Source organism: Erythrolamprus reginae, chromosome 2 (genome assembly GCF_031021105.1).
Source record: "Erythrolamprus reginae isolate rEryReg1 chromosome 2, rEryReg1.hap1, whole genome shotgun sequence".
In the NCBI taxonomy this organism is placed as follows: Eukaryota; Metazoa; Chordata; class Lepidosauria; order Squamata; family Dipsadidae; genus Erythrolamprus; species Erythrolamprus reginae.
The window spans coordinates 328,879,805-328,905,578 of record NC_091951.1 but is presented as its reverse complement, the minus strand read 5'-3'; the positions used below and the strand labels follow the sequence as shown (position 1 = coordinate 328,905,578).

Below are 25,774 nucleotides of genomic sequence, written 5' to 3'. Positions count from 1 at the left end.
TGACGTATCATCAACTCCAAGCACGATTTTTCAAACCTTTCCCCAGTCACACTTCAGAGGCTAGTGAAAGGGGCAGAACAGGTTATTTACCAATCTTTCTCATTGTGATGGTGTGATCAGGATTGCATGGGTGCCTCCCAACCGGAATGGGATGGCCAATTTGCTGTGGGACAACTTGATGCGTGACAATTTAACAACTCCACATGAGACCACATCTGGAATACAGTGATACCTTGTCTTACAAACTTAATTGGTTCCGGGACAAGGTTCTTAAGGTGAAAAGTTTGTAAGACGAAACAATGTTTCCCATAGGAATCAATGGAAAAGCGATTAATGCATGCAAGCCCAAAATTCACCCCTTTTGCCAGCCGAAGTGCCCGTTTCTGCGTTGCTGGGATTCTCCTGAGGCTCCCCTCCATGGGAAACCCCATCTCCGGACTTCTGTGTTTTTGCGATGCTGCGATTTCACTGAGGCTCCCCTCGCTGGGAAACCCCACCTCCGGACTTCCGTTGACAGCGAAGTGCCTTTTTTTGCACTGCTGGGATTCCCCTGCAGCATCACAAAAACACGGAAGTCCGGAGCTGGTGTTTCCCATGGAGGGGAGCCTCAGGGGAATCCCAGCAGTGCGAAAACGGGTGCTTCGCTGGCAACGGAAGTCCGGAGGCGGGGCATCCCAGTGGCAGTGGTGGGTTTGTAAGATGAAAATAGTTTGTAAGAAGAGGCAAAAAAATCTTAAACCCCGGGTTTGTATCTCGAAAAGTTTGCATGACGAGGCATTTGTAAGATGAGGTATCACTGTACTGTGTTCAATTCTGGAGACCTCGCCTACAAAAAGATATTGACAAAATTGAACGGGTCCAAAGACGAGCTACAAGAATGGTGGAAGGTCTTAAGCATAAAACGTATCAGGAAAGACTTAATGAACTCAATCTGTATAGTCTGGAGGACAGAAGGAAAAGGGGGGACATGATCAAAACATTTAAATATGTTAAAGGGTTAATTAAGGTCCAGGAGGGAAGTGTTTTTAATAGGAAAGTGAACACAAGAACAAGGGGACACAATCTGAAGTTAGCTGGGGGAAAGATCAAAAGCAACGTGAGAAAATATTATTTGACTGAAAGAGTAGTAGATCCTTGGAACAAACTTCCAGCAGACGTGGTTGGTAAATCCACAGTAACTGAATTTAAACATGCCTGGGATAAACATATATCCATTGTAAGATAAAATACAGGAAATAGTATAAGGGCAGACTAGATGGAAAATGATGTCATTTTCTGCCTTCAGTCTTCTATGTTTCTATGTAACTCTATTTAATTATTTAAAATAAATAAAACCGCGCCCTGGAATATGGAGCGAATTTCCATCCCCTTTCCTTCCCTTCTCAGGCCAGGCGAGGATTTAGTGGGAGGGGTAGGTGAGGGGCAGGGATAGCCAGTGGTGGATTCAGCCGACAGAAAGCCACAGCAGGAGGATGTAAGAGCCATGGGTTGCCAAAACCAGTCACTTCGGCCCTCCCCACTTGCCGCAACAGCACCGTTATCTATTCCGTACAGTGAGGGCAGCACTACTCCTTGCACATTGCCCCACCTGCAAAGTTGCAAGTTGCACATACCTCCGTCTATGACTGAGATTTCCAGCCCCACCGTGAGCTGCCTGGCCAGTCCCATATTCCAGAGCTTGTTTTATGTATGTATGTATGTATGTATGTATGTATGTATGTATGTATGTATGTATGTATTCATTCATTCATTCATTCATTCATTCATTCATTCATTCATTCATTCGAGCTGGAAGGGACCTTGCAGGTCATCAAGTCTAACTCCCTGCTCAAGCACCTCCCCAGCCAGATGGCAGTCCAATTTCCTTTCAAATGTGTCAAGTGATAGGGCATTCACAACTTCTGCTGGCAGGCTGTTCCACTGGTTGATCGTTCTCACCGTCAGAAAGTTCTTCCTTATTTCCTCTCCTTGGTCAGTTTCCATCCATTGCTCCTGGTCTGGCTCCCTGGTGCCCTGGTAAATAGTGCGACCCCCTCCTCTCTGTGGCAACCCCTCAAATATCTGTGTACTGATATCATGTCCCCTCTTGCTCTCCTTTTTGCTAAACTATCCATGCCCATTTCCAGCAACCTCAAAGTCACAGGCTGGCCATTTATTTATTTATTTATTTAATTTATTAGATTTGTATGACGCCCCTCTCCGTAGACTCGATTGACAAATTGATCGAGCAGATCCTCCACCCAGAGGCACTGCAGACCACCGAAATTTTCTCACAGACCACCAGTTGGTGACCTCTGTTTTGGACAATAGCCTGGGGCTGAAATTGGAGGCAGTGGTCCTTCTCCCTTTTAGTTTTGTTTGCAAGAGATATTTTTTTCTGTTCCTCTTGGAATAATCTGTCAGTCTTTGTTATAGGTATGTGTACGCACCAAAAGGAGATAATAAAATAAAATGTGACACATTGGCAGATGTAGACGTAGGTCCTATGAGTCAGATCATACTATTAGCTGTCTTCATTATTTAATTTACTTTGGCTAAAGATAGGCAGCTATTTCAACAGTAACGTTATTCTATTCTTCCTTTTTTTAATCCTTAGAACTGAGTAGAATTTCCTGACAATTTCCTAAACTGTTTCTCAACCATGGTGGGTTTTAAGAGGTGTGGACTTCAACTCCCAGAATTCTCCGGTCAGCATGCTTCTTAAAGCCGCAAAAAATTGAGAAACACTGGTCCAGGACAAATAGGGAGCAGTTGTGCAAAGGTGTATGAGTAGTTATGCATCAGAAGGCCATATCTCCCATGCTTTTCTGTGACCAGTAGCTGAGCCAGGATTTGTCCTGGACAATCTGTTCACCAGACTGTGCTGGATCTCCAGTTTTATGGACTTCCGGTGGGGGTGACCTGGAGGCTAATCAACACATTCTTCATGTTGCAATTAATTGCACCATAAAATGCATCCTGTTCTGGACTGAACAAGGCACCCCCCCCCCCAACAAGCAATTAGCTAGGTTTAATTTAGTATTTCTGGGAAATCTTGCAATATTGAGTTCTCAGAGGAAAAGGTAAAATATCAGCAAACTATATAGTCAAGTAAAATTGGGGCATTCTTAAGCTATACATACACAGTACAGTGGTACCTCATGATATGAACTTAATTGGTTCCAGGAGGAGGTTCGTAAGGTGAAATGTCCGTAAGACGAAACAATGTTTCCCATAGGAATCAATGTAAAAGCAAATAATGCGTGCAAATCCTTCAGGAAAATCCCAAACTTTAGAAGGGAGGCGAACAGAGGGCAGGGAGGAGCAGCTAAAGGGGGCGGGTGGAAGAAGCAAGGCTAGGCTAAAGGGTGAGTGGGAAGGAAGAAAGGCAAGGGGGGCGCCCCTCCATTTTCTTTCTTCAAAAGACACCCTTTCAGTGCCTGTGCAAGCACACTGTTCTCCTACTTTTTTAAATGCAAACTCTTTCCCCCTCCAAGCCACCCCTCCCTTTTCTTTCTTCAAAAAAGGGGGGGAAAGAAACCCCTTCATTCCAGCAGCAGCAGCTTGGGTTCGTAAGGTGAAAATAGTTCGGAAGAAGAGGCAAAAAAATCTTAAACACCGGGTTCGTATCTCGAAAAGTTCGTTAGAAGAGGCGTTCGTAAAATGAGGTACCACTGTACATAGTTCCAGTAATTGCAGTAAAGGACTCACTGAAAAGAGCCTAATGCTGGGAAAGATTGAGGGCAAAGAAGGGGATGACAGAGAATGAGTTGGCTGGATGGAATCACTGAAGCAGTAAGTGTGAGCTTAAATGGACTCTGGGGGAAGACAGAAAGGTCTGGAGGAATGTAGCCCATGGGGTCGCAATGGGCCGGACACAACTTTGCAACTAACAACAATAGTGACTGCAGAAAGGAGTTTTGCTTGAACATCGTGAGCAAAAAAAACCAACCCCACTACATATTGAATTCTAATTACACTGTTCCCTTTTAGGCATCAAATCATTCATCTGAATGGTGTGCTTTGTAAAAGCTCACAATAGATAGAAATCCAGTCATTTTCCTGTGCACTTTGTTTTCTATTTAAATGTACAGGAAATTGTCATGAAATGCAGTGTTTACATATGTGAAATCCTTCAAGTGGAGCAGGTCAGTACAAACTGTTCCATCCACCTGACTCTGCTAAACTGGCATTGTTTGGTTCTAGATGGAATTGTAGGATACCACCATTAAATTGGATTTTGTGTACTAATACTTTTCAAAGTTATTCTAACCTGTTCAGTACCCTCTTCTCTGATTTCATAATCAATGGTGGGTTGCTTCTGTTTCAGACCGGTTTTATAGAGCCAGTAATGAGAATTTCTCCCCACTCACTGAACCAGGAACGAATGCTGGTTGGCCATGCCCCCCAAACCAGCTCTCCCATTGTTTTTTGCTTCTGAGCATGGTTTTGGCACTGTGCATGTGTGCGCTTGCACACTTTTCGTGCCTGGCTGTGTAGCACGAGAGGAAGCAAGGTAAGTTAGAATCTATCCCTGCTCCCATCACCAATTGGCATAGAAACATAGAAGACTGACGGCAGAAAAAGACCTCATGGTCCATCTAGTCTGCCCTTATACTATTTCCTGTATTTTATCTTACAATGGATATATGTTTATCCCAGGCATGTTTAAATTCAGTTACTGTGGATTTACCAACCACGTCTGCTGGAAGTTTGTTCCAAGGATCTACTACTCTTTCAGTACAATAATATTTTCTCATGTTGCCTTTGATCTTTCCCCCAACTAACTTCAGATTGTGTCCCCTTGTTCTTGTGTTCACTTTCCTATTAAAAACACTTCCCTCCTGAACCTCATTTAACCCTTTAACATATTTAAATGTTTCGATCATGTTCCCCCTTTTCCTTCTGTACTCCAGACTATACAGATTGAGTTCATTAAGTCTTTCCTGATACGTTTTATACTTAAGACCTTCCACCATTCTTGTAGCCCGTCTTTGGACCCGTTCAATTTTGTCAATATCTTTTTGTAGGTGAGGTCTCCAGAACTGAACACAGTACTCCAAATGTGGTCTCACCAGCATTCTATGTAGCGGGATCATAATCTCCCTCTTCCTGCTTGTTATACCTCTAGCTATGCAGCCAAGCATCCTACTTGCTTTTCCTACCGCCCGACCACTGCTCACCCATTTTGAGACTGTCAGAAATCACTACCCCTAAATCCTTCTCTTCTGAAGTTTTTGCTAACACAGAACTGCCAATGCAATACTCAGATTGAGGATTCCTTTTCCCCAAGTGCATTATTTTACATTTGTAAACATTAAACTGCAGTTTCCATTGCTTTGACCATTTATCTAGTAAAGCTAAATCATTTACCATATTACAGACCCCTCCAGGAATATCAACCCTATTGCACACTTTAGAGTCATTGACAAATAAGCAAACCTTCCCTACCAGACCTTCCCCTATGTCACTCACGCATTATCAACCGAGATGCACATTAGAGTAACCGAGATACTCTGGGTTAATTATCTGGCAAGGCAAAGCTTTTAAAGATGTAGAAATTACATTTTGGTGAAAGGCTCTGAAACAGAATCAGTAGAGAAAATGAAATGTGAAAGCTCACCCAAGGCCATAATTTTCTGCTTCACTGAACAGAAAAAATTGGCTCATCATTGATCCTAAAATTGTGTCCTTCTCATAGCTTGTTTGTAGCAAGTTTCCTTATCAGTTTAGCAAAAGCTACCTAAGTTCAGACGACAGCTTTAATAGTGGCACTATGTTAACAGATCATGTGACATTCAGCAGCAACATGTTGAAACTCTGAATTCTATAGTGCTTGGGTCTTCCTGGAAAGAGCGGCTCTAATTTCAGCTTGTGTTGAATAAACTACTTGCATGAAAGGTCACTCAGGGGAACAACTGAATTTCTTAATTTGCTGAAACTACTGCTCTAGCAGACGTCATTTCGAGGGGTGTTGTTTTAGATCTTAAGACAGTTGTTTCTTGTGATTTGGCTGACAACAGAGCCTCAAAGGAGGAGTAGCTGGGACTTTGTGACTGGAGCAGGGAACAAGTGGGCAGATAACAAGCTTGAGATTTTTTTCCAAAAGGTTTAGTAGAGGAAGTGAATCTACCTACCTCCTAATTTCAAATGTTCTTATACCAATCTTCAGTTTCTCTACATTTGAAATATTATGAATATACAATAGTAATACAAGGAAAGGTGGAAGAATGCAAACAAAATTATCAAGGGAGCTGAACACTTTCCCTTCCCCAAAACAAAATATAGTGTTTCCTTGACTTTCGCGGGGGATGCGTTCCAAGACCGCCTGCGAAAGTCAAATTTCCGCGAAGTAGAGATGCGGAAGTAATTACACTATTTTTGGCTATGAACAGTATCGCAGGACATCTCCTAACACTTTAAACCCCTAAATTACAATTTCCCATTCCCTTAACAACCTTTAGATTATTACTCACCATTATTACTGATACTCAGCATTGAAGAAGATACTTAATGATCCTGATATTTATTAACATAATTATTTATTAAAAATAATTTGGTGATGATGTATGACATCACAGGCGGGAAAAACCGTGTTATAGAAAAAACCCGCAAAGTATTTTTTAATTAATTTTTTTGCAAAACCATGGTATAGACTTTTCGCGAATGTCGGACCTGCGAAAGTCAAGGGAATGCTGTAATCCTAAACCTGTGGAACTGAGGAGGGAATAAGATTGAGAGGTATGAAATAATGTGTGCTATGGAGAATCGACAGAATGAGGTTTTTTGGTCCCTCTAAACCCAGTCAAACAGAGAAGCTGACTGGAAGAAGTGGAACCCACAGGATATAATTTAGCTTATGGAATTCATTATTCCACAAATAAGTAATGGGCAGAGAATAGATAAACTCATGGATGAGGGACTATCAACAGGGTGTCCAGCAAACCTGGAAAACAGGAAAATCAGGGAATTATCAGGGAAATAGGCGGTTCAGGAAATATCGGAATTATCAAGGAATTCGTGGGGAAAAATGGAATAAATCGGGGGGGGGGGAATTAAAACGTTTAAAAGTCAGGCAAAAAATATGTTTAAAAAAAAACAAATCGCGCTGCCTGATAGAGTCAAGCAAAAATGAGCATAACTGTGGCAACAATTTGGTTCCAACTACCAATATTTCTCCACGGCTTAGCTGTTTGGTATGATGTCATCTACGACCATGCCTTAACTAGATTGCAAGTTACAGGGAAATATCAGGGAATTTCAAAATGCTTTCCCCCTGGCACCCTGATCAAGGACTGATAGTTTTGAGCAGATTGGCTCCAGCACCTTTCCAAATGCTAGTTACAGTGGAACAACAACAGGAGAGTAATATGTCTCCTTCCCTCTTTTGTAAACTGGATGAAAACATCTGGTTGGTTACTGTGAGGGGCAAAATGCTGGACTAATAGCCTTGGCCTGATCTGAAAAGACCACTCTTATGCTCTTATCCCTGATCTATTTGTCTAGAATTGTGTGCTCTGATAATTCAGCCAATGTGATTTATAAATGGTGATTTATGATTTAGGGAAATACATGAACCAACTTAACATGAATATTTTGCTGGACTGGATGCTAAAATAAATTTAATGCAGGGAATAAAAAAGCTCATAAGTGGTTTATAAAGATATGGTCTCCTGAACAGTTAATTTACTGTTTAAATTAACTGTTTTAGTCATCATCACTCTTATATTCTACAAATTTGTCAAAACTCTCTTGTAAAGCCCTTAATGCTTTCTGTAGGTTATTGTTGATGAATAAAGAAATGGGGCTGAAGGATCCAAATCTAGTTATGTTCATTCATTACTAAGAATACTCACATAGAATAGTTGCTGATTAAAAATACAGTCAGACAAAAGAAAAGCATCACATGAGATGAAGCCACAAAATATTATCAGCATCAGACAAAGGTAGGATGCCAGAAGCAACAGATCAATCAGAATTCAATTTTATGAGTTAGAAGATAGTCTGTGGAAAGAGTTATTATCCCTGTTTACTTTTGCTGTGCCCCCTTAGTATGATAGCCTTAACTTGGAGAAAATTATGTTGAGTCGTTTCCTACATTTTAGAGCACCGCCAGCTATATTCTAAGGACAGAGGTGGAGAAAACATTATAACATTACTGGTAGAAAACAACCTTGGCCATATATGCATGACATTTTTCAACTTCTTCAGAACTGTTACCTGCAGGACATTCTTTCTTCTCCAAGCTGTTAAATTATACTGGCACAGAGAGATTTTCTTTTTTTCCCTGGTAGACTCCAGCCAAAAGAATTTGGATTTAGAATTCTTCTCCTAGAATGCAGTTCTATGAACAATCCCTTGGGTGATTTCCCCCCCACCCCTGTTCATCTTTTTAAATTCTTACTTTCTGTTTCTCCCCTCCCCGCAAGCTAAAAAAAGTAAGTTCATTTTTTCTAGAGGAAAATTACTCTTTCTAAAAAGGAGTAAACAGAAAAATATTATACCAGCGGTTTTCAACCTTTTCTTCATCATATATGTACCCTGTTTAAATAACTTTTGTTGTCATGGACCATGACCATGGACCTCCAAGACTTAACTCAAACTTTAAATCATGACATCTTTGCAACACCCCCCCTCCCCCCGTGATAATGAAATCATTTCGAAGATAAGCAAAAGCCAATAATTGGGGGAGGGGGGGGATTGAAAATTAAAGTTGGTAGACTCGGGCGACAAAAATAGGAATAAAGGAGGCAGCATTAGAGAATAGGAGATATACCTAGAAGAATATATTATACAGTATATTTAAATATAGATAAAGCGAAGCTGTATATCTAAGAAAAGCACCAATGTTGGAACAAAGTCAGGGTTTTGGATTGCTTGTCTGTTAACCACATAATGGTTTAGGATGAAAAGTACTCAGGGAAGGACAAGAGGGAAGAAAGGGAAGTAGAAAGAGGAAAGAGGCATGAGAGAAGTAAGAAAGAGATAAAGAGAAAGAAGGGAGATGGAGGAAGGGGAGTACTAGATAAATTACTAGATAAATGGTCAAAGCAATGGAAACTGCAGTTTAATGTTTCCAAATGTAAAATAATGCACTTGGGGAAAAGGAATCCTCAGTCTGAGTATTGTATTGGCAGTTCTGTGTTAGCAAAAACTTCAGAAGAAAAGGATTTAAGGGTAGTGATTTCTGACAGTCTCAAAATGGGTGAGCAGTGTGGTCGGGCGGTAGGAAAGGCAAGTAGGATGCTTGGCTGCATAGCTAGAGGTATAACAAGCAGGAAGAGGGAGATTATGATCCCGCTATATAGAGTGTCAGTGAGACCACATTTGGAATACTGTGTTCAGTTCTGGAGACCTCACCTACAAAAAGATATTGACAAAATTGAACGGGTCCAAAGATGGGCTACAAGAATGGTGGAAGGTCTTAAGCATAAAACGTATCAGGAAAGACTTAATGAACTCAATCTGTATAGTCTGGAGGACAGAAGGAAAAGGGGGGACATGATGGAAATATTTAAACATGTTAAAGGGTTAAATAAGGTCCAGGAGGGAAGTGTTTTTAATAGGAAAGTGAACACAAGAACAAGGGGACACAATCTGAAGTTAGTTGGGGGAAAGATCAAAAGCAACATGAGAAAATATTATTTTACTGAAAGAATAGTAGATCCTTGGAACAAACTTCCAGCAGACATGGTTGGTAAATCCACAGTAACTGAATTGAAACATGCCTGGGATAAACTTATATCTATCCTAAGATAAAATACAGAAAATAGTATAAGGGCAGACTAGATGGACCATGAGGTCTTTTTCTGCCATCAGACTTCTATGTTTCTATGTTTTTATAAATATAGAAGGAAGACAGACGGGAGATAAAAGTAGAAAAGGTGCAAATTTAGGATATTTGTTATGATATTTTGAATAAATGTTTACGTATGCAATGTTTTCATATGGTATAAGCATGGATGTAAAATTTGTTTAAAAATATTTTAAAAAGAAATTGGATGTGGAGCAAAGGAAAGCATGCTCTGGACAGTGACAACAGATGAGCTCTGTTGGATCTTTGTTGATACCATTTGTTCCTCAAAAATATGTATCCTGATTATAAATAAAATAGGCTGTTTAACAATTAGTAAGCTAGTGTGCTCTCTATGACCTGGAGGATTTAATGTTCAAATGGCAAGTTTCATGAGACCATTTCATGTGATGCTACTTATGTGAGTTGATCAACAACCCCAGCTAAACATAACAATTCTGCTTGCCAGCTCAACACACAGATTTATTGTTTATCCCATTCTAATTTGTTGCAAGTTTATTTTGAAACTAATGGAGCAATACACATACAATGCTTCCTGTTACATATGGACATACATCTCATTATTTGCATACTAGCTGCTGATTGGTCAATCACACAGCGGGAAAATTTAAACAACTGTCAGTGGCTGGCAGTCTCCAGGAATAGCCCTTAAAAGCAGCTTGCTTGGTGCCTGCTGGCAGCTCTACACCAGCTACGGCTTGGAGAAAAATAAAGTGATGAACTGTTACTGTGGCTCGCTCCCTCATTTACATCCAAATCTAACAACCCAACGTGGAGGGGGAAACCTGCTAGTCCATTTGCAACAGCAGAAAGCTGTGGAGAGTTTTAATTCTTTCCAACTGGCACATAGCTGTGGGGGAGTCCTTCAAAGCCAGCCCAGTAGTGTGGAAATCTCCCTGTGATCCCTTTTACATAGAAAGAAAAATAACATTTTGTTGGTTTTTTTGGTCTCTTCTTGGCTTTGTCTGGCTTGTAGTTTGAAAACAATGCATAAGTCCATTGCCAAGACAGAACAATAGGCTTTCCTAGGAAATCATTAAAAAATTGAAGAAATCATCAAGCTTCTCTCGACAGTCTGGTATAAAATTAAGCATGGGACCACAAAATTTCTCCATAATTTATAATATCTCAAGGCTTGATTTTCTTAGCCAGTTTAGTAGTTGCCTGCCTTTTTGCTTTGGAATCCTTGTGCCAGGGGAATCCCCTTCTTGTAGTCACGTTGACACATCCAAGCCATGTTGAATTCAGGAGGGATTTAAGCCCCTGTCAGGCAGCTTTCCTAGATCATAATTGTTACATTTCTATTTAGAAAAGATCAATTCAGGTTTCCAGAACCTGGAACCCTCTGGATTTGTTGATACAGTGATACCTTGTCTTACAAACTTAATTGGTTCCTAAGGTGAAAAGTTTGTAAGACAAACCAATGTTTCCCATAGGAATAAATGGAAAAGGGATTAATGCGTGCAAGCCCAAAATTCACCCCTTTTGTCAGCCGAATCGCCCTTTTTTGTGCTGCTGGGATTTCCCTGAGGTTCCCCTCCATGGGAAACCCCACCTCCGGACCTCTGTGTTTTTGCGATGCTGCGATTTCACTGAGGCTCCCCTCGCTGGGAAACCCCACATCTGGACTTCCGTTGCCAGCGAAGTGCCTGGGATTCCCCTGCTAGGATTCCCCTGCAGCATCACAAAAACATGGAAGTCCGGGGGTGGGGTTTCTCATGGAGGGGAGCCTCAGGAGAATCCCAGCAGCGCAAAAATGGGTGCTTCGCTGGCAACAGAAGTCCGGAGGCGGGGCATTCCAGTGGCGGCAGTGGGTTTGTAAGATGAAAATAGTTTGTAAGAAGAGGCAAAAAAATCTTAAACCCTGGGTTTGTATCTCGAAAAGTTTGTATGACAAGGCGTTTGTAAGATGAGGCATCACTGTATATTTGTCTAATTCTAGATTATGATTGTATAGGGGAAATTTGAGCTGTAGACCAAAGGGCTCCGTATACTATATACCAGTGATGGCGAATGAGTGTGGGTGCACACTATTGCACGTGCGCGAATGCCCACACCCATAATTCAATGCCTGGGGAGAGTGAAAAATCTTCCCCTGCTCCCCCCCCCTCGAGGCCCTCTGGAGACCAGAAACAGCCCATTTCCCGACTTCTGGTGGGCCTGTTTTTCACTGTTCCCATGTTCCAGAGGCTTCCCCCATCCTTCCAGAGGCCCTCTGAAAGCCAAAAATGCCCTCCCAGAGCTGTGTGAGCCGAAAATCAGCTGGCCATTGGGTACATGCATGTTGGAGCTGAGCTAGGGAAACGGCTCGCATGCCGGCAGATATGGCTCCACGTGCCACCTGTGGTATCCGTGCCATAGGTTCGCCATCACTGTTATATACTATAGATAGGGCTATGCTTGCAGCTCAGCTACTAAATAGGTTAAATGTGCAGAAGCAAACTCTCACTTGGACACGCACACATGCACACCAGTCACCCGGAGCTGCGCACGCGGCTCCATTCTCACTACCGGTGCGCAGTGTGGCGCGTTCCAACCCAATACTGGCTTTATTCCATCCAGTTCACCACTAAAGCAGCAGAGGGTTGAAATGGTGTTTTTTTTAAAAAAATCTTATATAATGAGATTGATACTATTATCTTTTTCTGCAATTGCAGAATCCGGAGGAATGGATCTTTGGTTGCTGCTGTCTGCGTTGGCCCTGGCATCTGCGAAGAGTCCTTTTTCCCCAATGAAACGTGAGTTTGAATGCTTTTGAGAAAGAGGTATTAACAATGTTTGTAGTACTTAGCTTTAAAAATTTCAACATTAAGTCTATGCTATAATTGTCCTCAACACCAGCTGTGGGTATACCAAGTTCTGTTTTTATTTTTAGTTTGTATTACTTGGAACTAGATAGTCTGTGAATTAAGCATGTGCGCCTGCAGGAAATAATAGTTAAATCTAAGCCAAAAGCTCATAAGGCAGGATCATGGCCCAGCTAGAAGCTAATGGCTAAAGGCAACTTAGATTGTTATGCAGAATACAACACGTGCCTATAAAAAGGTAATGTCGTTTCAGTGACATCGCTAAAGAATGGCAAAAAAAAAACCTTGGACACCTCAAAGATGTTGTCCCTACAATAGTGCCTTGAAAGAACCAAAGACAGTTCAAATAGAGGAAGATGAAATTGTGATCTCATTTAATATCATAGCAAGTTTTATGTCCATTGACTCTGAATTAGCCAAGAATCCATGACAGCACAGAACATGGAACCTAACCAAGTACAGTAAGATTGAAATACCTAGAGCTGTGTATCTTATCAACTTTTGCCTAACCATATACTTTAAGTTTCACTGACAAATATATCAACAAATCAAAGGAACTTCCATAGAATTATCACTTTCAGGACAAATAATTAGCATAATGCACCACCTGAAATCTATGCATACAGCGTAAAGTATGGATCCAGTGAGTAGATGACACCTTTGTCATAATTTAAAAAGACGAACTAGAGAACATACACAAAACCATCAAGAACATCTTCAAAGGAATAAAATTCACAGAGGAAGAAGAAAACAACCCTACTCACAAGAGCCTACAAAACTTTTGCCAGACCCATCCTAGACTACTGCTCATCTGTCTGGAACCCATACCACATCTCAGACATCAATACCCCTGAAAATGTCCAAAGATATTTCACCAGAAGAGCCCTTCACTCCTCCACTCGAAACAGAATACCCTACGAAAATAGACTAACAATCCTGGGCCTAGAAAGCCTAGAACTACAGTGCCTAAAACACGATTTGAGTATTGCCCACAAGATCATATGCTGCAACGTCCTACCGGTCAATGACTACTTCAGCTTCAACCGCAACAACACAAGAGCACGGAACAGATTCAAACTTAATACGAACCGCTCCAAACCTGACTGTAAAAAATATGTTCTCCAATGCACTTGCAAGGAGAGTCCAAGATGGGTTATACTCCAGTCTGATTGGCTGGGACTGAGTTTTAATTTAAATAATTATTAGGCAGGCACCGCCTCCCCCCCTTAGCCCTCCAGTCTAAAAAACTCAGTCGCAGTAAAGGGACTACTGAGTTATTGCTCTTACATTATAATTGTAATTAGTGTAATTTTTGTGTTTGTATATGTTACTAACTTTTCTCTCTTCTTTTCTTTAGGTATATGGGGGTTTTTCGCCTCGGGCGGGCCTGGGTTCTTAACCTCCAGCGGGTTTACCCAGTGCCTGCAGCTCCTCCACACTGGCACCCACTCAGGCAGAGGAGACTCTGCTGGGCCACGTCGGGGGGTGCAGGAGTGAGCGCCCGGGCTGCCTACCCCCGAGGTGGCACCCAGAGGTCGAGGAAGTGGTTGACGCCTCGGGGGGTCCGTCCCCCCCCCCGGCGAACACACCACGGGGCCGGGAGGAAGCTCCTCTCACGGCGGCCCGCGAGGGAGGACGTTTCCCTGCGCCAACCACCCCCGAGGAAAAAGGCAGGCGTGAGCCGATCCGAGCCACGGGGGAAAGCAGCGGATCGGCTCTTGGATGCAGAATTTCGCCGGCGGGAAGCAAGGAGAGCGGGAATCGCCGCCTTTCCCGCCCGCCGGCAATGTATCCCTTGGTTGCCAGGGATACGGACGGCGGCCATCTTGGGGAGGTCGCCGTGTCGCCTCCGGCGGCCATCTTGGGATGGTCCAGGGAGGCCCGGCTGACTACTCTCAGCCAATCAGGCCCCGTCGCCATGACAACCAGCCGGCGGCCATGTTGGTGAGGTCGCCGGCTTGGAAATACACCGGGACACAAGCCTCGTGGAAAGAGGCTGTTTGCACAGGCGCAGTGAGGAAAAGTCTGATCTATTTTCACTTTTGCCTTCCCGGTAGCGACCAGCGGCTGCAAAGATCCCTGTGGCTGACCCAATTAGTTTCTGTGGCTCAGCGGAGACCGTGAGTTAATACCAGGGACATGGCAGACCAGGCAGCGCCTGTTGGGGAGGAGGCCACTGTTCCCAAGCCTGGCACCCCCAAGGAAAAGTCCTCCAAGACCAAGTAATCTCAGAGCTCCTCATTAAGGGAGGCTGAGAAGCGCATCAGAGCGCTGGAAAAACAGCTGGAGGCATCACAGAAGGCGGCTGGCCCGGCTTTGCCCCCCACCCAGCAATTTACTGCCAATCCCCCCAGTGCCTCCCCCACGTTATTCCAGGGGATGGCAACATCTGTCTCAGAGAGGGATTGGTCCCCAGAGAGAGGGAACCAGACCTGGCTACCATCCAAGCCTGAGCATTATGGCCCGGGGAGGCATGCGGTGGGGTGGCCTTCCATCTACCCCCCCACTCAACCTTTGCAATACGGACAGACTGCCACCTTCACCCCTACGGCGGCAGGCCTTCGCCATAACCAGGATACGTGGCAGAACATGCCCCCGGCCCTGCAGGAACTGATTACTTCCACTTACAACCAGGGCCTGGTCACGGGGGCACAACAGCACCAACAGGTCTCCGGGGGACCTCCCCCAATGAGACCTAGGGACATCTGGACGGCTCCTGGCATGCAATCGGTAACAGATTCCATGGATGAGGAGGAGGCTTACCGAGAGGAATTTAGTGAGGCTGAGGAAGACCTGTCCGGGGATGACCAACCCCCGGAACAGCCCGCCTACACGGGTCTCTTCAAGCCTTCCCTCTTCAAGGTGATCCTAAATAAGGCCAAGCTGACCATCGATCAGGCCGGCGAGAGTGGTCAGGCAGCTCCACCAGAAGCATCTCAGCCAACAGGGGGTCTGTTCGTGTTTCCCAAGCAGGAGACTGTGAACATCCCATCCTCCAATTTATTCCTGGAGACCATTCAGCGCCCGTGGGAAAACCCGGCGGCGGCCCAGGGCCCCTCCAATCTGGACCGCAGATTCTACACCTTCGACCACCAGATGGAGGAACTGTTGGAATTCCCACCGGTGGACAAGCCCGTAACGAGCCTGGTATCCAATGCCCTAGTGCCCTCTGATTCTCAGGAGGGACTGAAGGCGGAGGACAAGCGAGCGGAGAACGTGGCTCGCAGGACCCACCAGATGGCGGCCTGGGCAGTGCGAGCCGCCTCGGCGGCCTCGTTTTTCAACAGGGCCATGATACTATGGATCAAGGAGATCCAGGACAGAGCGGACCCAGAGGACGGCAGACTGCGTCAGGACCTCAACAAGTTGTTGGCGGCCACTGAGTTTTCAGCAGATGCCACGGTCAATGCCGCAAAATTTGCATCACGGGCAATGGCCTCTTCAGTGGCTTCACGCAGACTCATCTGGCTCCGCAATTGGCAAGCGGACGTCAAGTCTAAGTGGAGCCTCGCCTCATCCTCGTTCAAGGAAAAAAAGCTGTTCGGGGAGGTCCTCGACGATGTACTGGTCGAGGACAAGGACAAAAAGAAGGTGATGCCCAGGGCTAACAGACGACAAGATAGGCGCTCCACACCCTATCAGCGCCGGCAGCCCTTTCGAACGGAGCCCTCCTCGACCAACACCCAGGCGTCGAGGCCATACTTCCAGGGCTCCTTCAACCAGGGATCCTTCAGATCGGACAGGCCCTACCAGTCCGACAGGGGCAGATCCTTCCAAGGCCGTCGCTCCTTCAGAGGGGGCAACAGAGGCTTTAGGAAAAGCAAATGACTCTCAATGCGAGATCCCCCTAGGCGGCAAGTTGCGGCTTTTTCCGGACATCTGGGAGACCACCTCATCGGACGCATGGGCGACATCTACGGTTTCCCAGGGTCTGCGGATCGAGTTCATTCGACCCCCCCCACATCGCTTCCTCCCTTGCCGTATTCCGTCAGATCCACAAAAGCAGAGACTCCTGCTTCAGGAGGTGTCTCACCTCCGAGAGATAGGGGCCATAGAGGAGGTACCCTTGGATCACCAAGGCAGGGGATTCTACTCAGCAATTTTCCTCGTGCCAAAAGCCTCAGGAGGCGTTCGTATGATCCTCAACCTCCGGCAGTTGAACCTCTATGTGAAATACAGGAGGTTCAAGATGCACTCACTAAGGTCCATTCTGGCCTCCATAAGACAAAACGACCTGATGACATCCATAGACCTGAAGGAGGCCTACCTTCATGTACCCATATTTCCACATCACAGACAGTTTCTACGGTTCTACCTCAACGGCACGCACTTCCAATACAAGGCGATGCCCTTTGGACTCTCTTCCGCCCCCAGGACGTTCACAAAATTACTGGACGTCCTCACAGCAAGTCTCAGACGTCAGTCGGTACGAGTGATGGCGTATCTCGACGATATCGTCATTCTGTCAAGGACCAGAGAGCAAGCAGAAAGGGACTCTCTTTTGACAATCCAGACATTACAAGACCATGGCTTTACAGTCAACTGGTCCAAGAGCCATCTAACACCGACTCATCGCCTCGCCCACTTGGGCACCACTATAGACTCTGTCAAGGGGATGGTTTTTCTGTCCCAGGAAAGACAAGGGACAATCAGAACTCTGATAGGGGAACTGGGACTTCAATGTTATCCCACTCTTGCCCTGCTATCAAAGATCCTAGGGACACTAGTATCGTGTATCGATATAGTACCATGGGCGAGACACCATCTGCGTCCACTCCAATGGTTCCTGCTACCATATCAGAGACTCAAGACCAGTCACTCTCACAGGCGAGTTTCCCTCAGTCCCAGAGTTCGCAACTCTCTACGATGGTGGAGGTCCCATTCACTGACCAAGGGCTCCACATTCTTGGACAGGGAATTTGTTACTATAACAACGGACGCCAGCTTGACAGGGTGGGGAGCTCACCTCTCCTCACATATGGTGCAGGGACTTTGGGACCCTCAGGACCTAATAGAAATCAACATAAATTTCCTGGAATTGAAGGCTGTTTCATTAGCCCTCCACAGCCTAGCTCACTTAGTACGGGGCTGCCACGTACGCATCCTTACCGACAACGTCTCCACACGTTCCCACATCAACCGACAAGGGGGAACACGGTCACGTCGACTTATGAAGGAATCAACATTACTTCTCAGATGGGCAGAGATGAACCTGGCTTCTCTATCGGCGGAACACATCTCGGGCGTGGAGAATGTGTGGGCGGACTGGCTCAGCCGTCAGACACTCGACCCGAGCGAATGGCGACTGGACCCCGGGATCTTCCAAGAGGTGGTAAGGAGATTCGGGGAGCCGGTGATAGACCTGTTCGCTACCAACTTAAACGCCCAACTTCCCCGCTTCTTCTCTCGTTACCCGGATCCGGGCGCGGAGGGAGTGGATGCCTTAACTCTTCAATGGCCTCCGGGTCTCCTATACGCGTTTCCGCCCGTTTCCATCCTCCCCAGAGTGATAAGGAAGATTCTGGAGGAGAGAGCGGAAGTGATACTAATAGCTCCGTTTTGGCCCCGCCGCATATGGTTCGCGGACCTAGTACAACTATCAAGGGCGCCCAGCTGGAGAATACCGGATCAGAGGATCTTTCTGACGCAGGGGTCCTTCTCACACCCGGAGCCACAGTGGTGGCAACTAACCGTGTGGCGCTTGAGCGGGAGTATCTAAAACAACAAGCTCTACCTGACACAGTCATTGAGACCATACAAGCGGCCAGGCGGCCTTCCACAAGACGCATTTACCAGGCAACCTGGAAGGCCTTCCACGATTTCTGTGAACAGCGACAGTCAGACCCTCAGATGGCGTCACCACAGGTGGTGCTAACTTTCCTGCAAACAGGACTAGACAAAGGCCTTGCCCCTAGCACCTTACGCCGTCATGTCGCCGCGCTGGCCACAATCCTTCCAACAGATGGGTTCAGGTCACTTACCAGACATCCCTGGATTAGAGATTTTCTGAAGGGAGCGGCTAATCTCAAACCACCAGTGATACATCGGTTTCCTTCGTGGGATCTTCCTTTAGTATTGCACGCTTTGACAGGTCCTCCATTTGAGCCCATACGTCAGATCTCAATGAGGCTACTAACTCTTAAAACTGCCTTCCTGGTTGCAATCACCTCAGCCAGGAGGGTCTCTGAGATTGCCGCCTTGTCTACAAGACCGGACCTTTGTAAGTTTGAACCTAACAGGGTTGTGCTTAGACTAGATCCGGCGTTTATTCCAAAGGTAAACACCGCTTTTCACAGGAGTCAGGATATCATACTGCCGGACTTCTGTACTCAAGGAACTCATCCATCCATTTTGAGATGGCACAAACTGGATGTGAGGCGGGCCCTAAAAATTTATGTTAGACGGACTCAGCCTGTTAGAACATCTGAGGCCCTGTTTGTGTCCTTTTCCACTAGAAGCGGAGGTACCAAGGTGTCTTCCACAACGATAAGTAGATGGTTGAGGGAATGTATTGCGGAGGCATATCGAACTGACGGATCCCCAGTTCCTCCGGGGATAACAGGACATTCGACTCGAAGTGCTGCTGTTTCATCAGCCTGGCGTACCCAGGCATCCTTAGAGGACATATGTAGAGCGGCCACATGGGCTGCGCCGTCAACCTTTATAAAACACTATAGGATTGATGCCTTTGCCTCAGAGGAAGCTGCATTTGGGAGAAGGGTGCTGCAAGGGGTCTGTTCGTTTGAGAAACCCCTGGTCCAGTCCTGTCCCTCCCTGTGATTATAACTTGGGCATATCCCATCTTGGACTCTCCTTGCAAGTGCATTGGAGAAAGACCGTTGAACTTACCTGAACGGTCTTCTCGATGCACTGCAAGGAGAGTCCAAACCCTCCCGATGTTGGGACCAGGGTTCTGTGGGGGTTTGACTTTCATGGTTTGAAGTTTTGAAGGTTAATTGTTTAATAAATGGTTTTGCTTTACTGCTCCTTCGCCTTACTTTAGACTGGAGGGCTAAGGGGGGGAGGCGGTGCCTGCCTAATAATTATTTAAATTAAAACTCAGTCCCAGCCAATCAGACTGGAGTATAACCCATCTTGGACTCTCCTTGCAGTGCATCGAGAAGACCGTTCAGGTAAGTTCAACGGTCTATTTCAACAATCGAGTTATCGAAGCGTGGAACTCATTACCAGACTCTATTGTGTCAACCCCTAACCCCCAACATTTCTCCCTTAGACTCTCCACGATTGACCTCTCCAGGTTCCTAAGAGGCCAGTAAGGGGCGTACATAAGTGCACTGGTGTGCCTTTCGTCCCCTGTCCAATTGTCTTTCCTTTCTCTCACTTATCATATATATTTTCTTTCTTTCATATATCCTCTCCTCTGAGTTCACCTTACCCTTATATATATGTCTATTTTTCTTCCTATGTATTTGTGTATTGGACAAATGAATGAATAAATAAATAAAATAAACAATATGCTACCCTACCTGATTTCCTCATCAGCAGAGCCAGTGATTCAAATTACCCGCACCAATCAAGTGCTACACTATTACAACCTCCAACAAGAGAAGCTGTGTAAGAACACTATTAGATGAGCATAAACACACTGCAGCAATCCTGAACATCAGGAAAAAAGATCAACTATCCAACATTTTCTAACAGAATAAATATCTGCATGACTTCATCAAAAAGTGCTTGACCATTCAATCCAGTGTAGTACAACCAATACAAGTTGTGAAAAGGATAACACTGCCATACATCAAAACTATCTCAAACCACAACAGACTATTACAATCTCGTGGCATCACCATGGCATGCAGACCAACTAAAGCCCTCCAGAGCATCCTAAGTAAACCATAAGATCCAGCAGCCCTGGAAGAAAACACAAGCATAATTTACAGCATACAATGAAAGGGCTGCAATAGCTACTATGTGACACAAACAAGCAAAAGATTAGCAGAGTCCATCCATGACCACTAAGTAGCAATCAGAAGACATAATGAAAACTCCTTAATTTCACAACACATGGACAGACTTAATCAGTTTCAAACTGTGAAACAGTGAGCCTCCTAGACCAAGTCCAAAAATGCTAAAGAATTCCCGGATGCCTGGCACTCATGCAAATTGGGCATCAACAGGCACATAGAGTTAAACAACATCTACATACCATTTTTAAAAAAGACAGTCAAAAGGCTAAAAAGGAAATAAAGTAAACAAAACACTTTCTCATCAGTAATCCATAACCAAATGAGCAGAAATTAACACCAAGATTAACATAATACCAATACTTAAGAAGCAGACAAAATCCTAATTAAGGAACTGTAAACTCAGACAAAAAGGGTAATAGTAAACAATATAGAAACATAGAAACATAGAAGACTGACGGCAGAAAAAGACCCCATGGTCCATCTAGTCTGCCCTTTTACTATTTCCTGTATTTTATCTTACAATGGATATATGTTTATCCCAGGCATGTTTAAATTCGGTTACTGTGGATTTACCAACCACGTCTGCTGGAAGTTTGTTCCAAGGATCTACTACTCTTTCAGTAAAATAATACTTTCTCATGTTGCCTTTGATCTTTCCCCCAACTAACTTCAGATTGTGTCCCCTTGTTCTTGTGTTCACTTTCCTGTTAAAAACACTTCCCTCCTGAACCCTATTTAACCCTTTAACATATTTAAATGTTTCGATCATGTCCCCCCTTTTCCTTCTGTCTTCCAGACTATACAGATTGAGTTCATTAAGTCTTTCCTGATACGTTTTATACTTCAGACCTTCCACCATTCTTGTAGCCCGTCTTTGGACCCGTTCAATTTTGTCAATATCTTTTTGTAGGTGAGGTCTCCAGAACTGAACACAGTACTCCAAATGTGGTCTCACCAGCGCTCTATATAAGGGGATCACAATCTCCCTCTTCCTGCTTGTTATACCTCTAGCTATGCAGCCAAGCATCCTACTTGCCTTTCCTACCGCCCGACCACACTGCTCACCCATTTTGAGACTGTCAGAAATCACTACCCCTAAATCCTTCTCTTCTGAAGTTTTTGCTAACACAGAACTGCCAATGCAATACTCAGATTTAGGATTCCTTTTCCCCAAGTGCATTATTTTCCATTTGGAAACATTAAACTGCAGTTTCCATTGCTTTGACCATTTATCTAGTAACGCTAAATCATTTACCATATTACAGACCCCTCCAGGAATATCAACCCTATTGCACACTTTAGAGTCATCGGCAAATAGGCAAACCTTCCCTACCAAACCTTCCCCTATGTCACTCACAAACATATTAAAAAGAATAGGACCCAGAACAGACCCTTGTGGCACACCGCTTGTAACCTGTCTCTGCTCAGAATACTCGCCATTAACAATAACTCTCTGATGTCTATGCTTCAGCCAGCTTGAAATCCACTGAACTATCCAGGGATTAAGTCCAATCTTCACTAATTTATCTATCAGCTCTTTATGTGGAACCGTATCAAAGGCTTTGCTGAAGTCCAGATAGGCAATATCCACGGCACCACCTTGATCCAACACCTTTGTGACATAGTCAAAGAACTCAATGAGATTAGTCTGACACGATTTGCCTTCAGTAAAGCCATGCTGATTTGGGTCCAATAAGTTATTGGTTTTTAGATGCTGATTTATCCTCTTTTTGAGTAGAGTCTCCATCATTTTAACTACAACTGATGTCAAGCTAACTGGCCTGTAGTTTCCAGCTTCTTCTCTACTGCCCTTCTTGTGGATAGGCACAACACTGGCCATTCTCCAATCCTCAGGAACATCTCCTGTTAACAGGGATTGGTTAAACAAATCAGTCAGGGGGGTAGCAATGACAGATCTGAGTTCTTTAAGAACTCTGGGATGGATGCCATCTGGACCCATTGCCTTATTTATCTTTAATCTTTCAAGTTCTTCAAAGACATCGGCTTCTAAGATCACTGGAGCTGAATCCGTACAGCTGGAAGCAATGCTATATCCCTCTATAGTATTATTTTGTAAGGTGTCTTTTGAGAAAACTGAACAGAAGTAGCTATTGAAATGGTCAGCGATCTCCTTATTCCCATCAATGCATGTATTATTCCCGGTACTAAGCTTTGTGATGCTGCAGTTTTTCTTCTTCCTATCACTAATATATCTGAAGAAGGTTTTATCCCCCTTCTTTACAGATTTTGCTATTTCTTCCTCTTTTGAGGCTTTAGCAGCATATATTATCTGTTTCGCCTCCTTCTGTCTCATTTTATACACCTCTCTATCAGCTATACTTCCAGACTCTTTATACCTCCTATAGGCAGCCTTTTTTTCATTGACTATAGCCCTTACATCATTGCTAAACCATAGCGGTTTCTTCTTCCTTTTACCTTTAGTTACTTGCTTTACATAAAGTCTTGTGGCTTTTAAGATGGCCTTTTTTAATACAGTCCACTGGGTGCTCGCTCCTGCCATTTTATCCCTCCCCTTTAATTCATTATTTAAATATTCCCCCATTGCATTAAAATTTGTTTTTCTGAAATCCAATACTTTGGTTGCAGTATAGGATTGCTCACAATCAGTTTTTACATCAAACCACAAACATAGATGGTCGCTGCAACCTAAATTTTCTCCCACCTTGACCTCTGAAAGCCGATTCCCATTTGTAAAAACTAAATCTAGAATATTCTCCCCTCTAGTTGGTGTCTTAACTAGCTGTGCCATAGCTGCTCCTGTAAAGGCCTCTACTATATTCTTACTTTTGCATGTAAGGGCACTGGGGATATTCCAGTCAACATCAGGCATGTTGAAATCACCCATAACCACAATATCTCCCTTTACTGCCATTAGGGTAATCTCATCCACCATCTTGTTGTCATGTTCCTCAGATTGCCCTGGAGGCCTATAGATCACCCCAATTCTAATGACAGAACCGTCTTTATTTTGCATGCAAATCCAGAGGGTCTCCAGATCTTTATCCCAATCAAGAAGCTGCCAAGGCCACTCACATTTACATGGACAGGGCAAACCACTATTTTATAAAATGAAAACAAATTTTTATTCTACCCATAAGGGGCAGGATTTTCTGTGACTAATGGCATGACAAGAAAAAGTCAAATGAGACTCTGACCTTAATCATAATTCATAGCATTTCTGATCCTGTCTGCTTGTGTTTAATCACATTGTCTATGTTTCAAGTCATTTACTATAACTCAGGATTCTTAGATTAATGTTCAGGTGGGGGAAAAATTAAAATGCACATCTTTTCTCTGGGGATCTTCAGCCATCAAGATGGTGAGAAGACTATCTCCTTGTCTTCCTCTGTTTGAACATAATATCAACCTAGTATTTGTTTCTATTTCTTTCTAAATATATAACACAGAGGTGTTGCTTTATTTTTATCAGAATTTACTGGAGTATAAGATGCACCTTTGTTTTGAGGACGAAAATAGGGGAAAGAATCTGTTTGCCAAGTATTCATCTGGCTAGCATCCTTAGCCAGCACATTATTTTATCCCCTGGTTAGGGCTTTAAAAACAATGAAAGAGCTGGGAACATCATTATCACCTGGAAAGAAACGTTTGGAGCAAGTAAAGCAAAGGAAAAAAACCTGCAAAGACTTAGGGCTTGGAAAACATTCTTTGCAGAGAGTAACAATGAAAGAGCTTGCAAGTGGGTAAGAGCTGAGAACATCGTTAGCACCTTGTTAGGGCTGCAAAGAAACTTATTCGGAGCAAGTTAGAGCAATGAAAACCCTGCAAAGACATAGGGCTTGGAAATCATTCTTCACAGAGAGAAACAATGAAAGAGCCTGCAAGGTAAGAGCTGGGAAGATCGTTAGCATCTTGTTAGGGCTGAAAAGCTACATTCAGAGTATAAGACACACCCAAATTATCAGCCTCTTTTAGGGAGGAAAAAGGTGCATCTTATACTCCGAAATATACAGTATATTTTAGATCCTATCTAGCCAGTGTACACATTCATTGGTTTGGAGGTGATTTTACTGAATCTAGAGTTTCAAGTTTCAAGTTTTATTGGATTTATATGCCGCCCCTCTCCGAAAACTCGGGGCGGCTAACAACAATCATGAACAATATACAATAAAATCCAATACTAAAAGCAAATTAAAACCCCTTAATATATAAAAACCAAACATACATACATACAAACATACCATGTATACAGTTGTAACGGCCTAGAGGGAGAAAAAAGTCTTAATTCCCCCATGCCTGGCAGCAGAGGTGGGTTTTAAGTAGCTTACGAAAGGCAAGGAGGGTGGGGGCAATTCTAATCTCTGGGGGGAGTTGGTTCCAGAGGACCGGGGCCACCACAGAGAAGGCTCTTCTCCTGGGTCCCGCCAAGTGGCATTGTTTAGTTGACGGGACCCGGAGAAGACCCACTCTGTGGAACCTAACTGGCCGCTGTACTGCTTTGAATTGCTAATTAGGCCACCCTGTTCTTTTTTTATTACATCCATTATTTTATTTTCAACATGGGAAGCTTAATGACTCTGGTGGGGAAAAAAACTGGAGGAGGAAATGCATTGAAACCTATCATAAAACAATTCTTAATTGATAGTGTCTGTACAGCAAATATTTCCTAACCAAGGAAACAATAATCTGGAGAACAGGATAAAAAAAAACAAAATACTTGAAAGACTGGCTTCACTCAGTGCTTAGTATCACATACTGACATACAGAATGGAATAGAATTCTTTATTGGCCAAGTGTGATTTGACACAGAAGGAATTCGTCTTTGGTGAATATGCTCTTGATGTACATAAAAAGAAAAGATACATTTGTCAAGAATCTTAAGTACAATACTTAATGATTTTCACCGGGTACAAATAAGCAATCAGGAAACAATGAACATTAATATAAATCATAAGGATACAAGCAACAAGTTACAGTCATACAGTCATAAGTCGGAGGAGATGGGTGGTAGGAATGATGAGAAGCCTAATAGTAATAGTAATGCAGCCTTAGTGAATAGTTTGACAATGGTGAGGAAATTATTTGTTTAGCAGAGTGGTGACATTTGGGGAAAAACTATTCTTGTATCTAGTTGTCTTGGTGTGCAGTGCTCTATTGCATTGTTTTGAGGGTAGGAGTTGAAACAATTCATGTCCAAATGTGAAGTGTCAGTAAATATTTTCACGGTCCTCTTCTTGACTCGTGCAGTATAGAGGTCCTCAATGGAA

At 43.9% G+C, this 25,774-nt stretch overlaps 1 protein-coding gene across 3 annotated transcripts in view; it reads left to right on the top strand.

Annotated features, from left to right (window-relative positions):
- Window positions 1-25,774, top strand: part of GHR (growth hormone receptor) — a 171,788-nt gene that overhangs the window by 60,388 nt on the left and 85,626 nt on the right. For all 3 annotated transcript variants that reach the window (XM_070743396.1, XM_070743394.1, XM_070743395.1), the window contains one exon: window positions 12,451-12,531. In XM_070743396.1, the coding sequence (XP_070599497.1) occupies window positions 12,462-12,531 (70 nt within the window). In that variant the 5' untranslated portion in view covers window positions 12,451-12,461. The remainder of the gene's footprint in view (window positions 1-12,450; window positions 12,532-25,774) is intronic.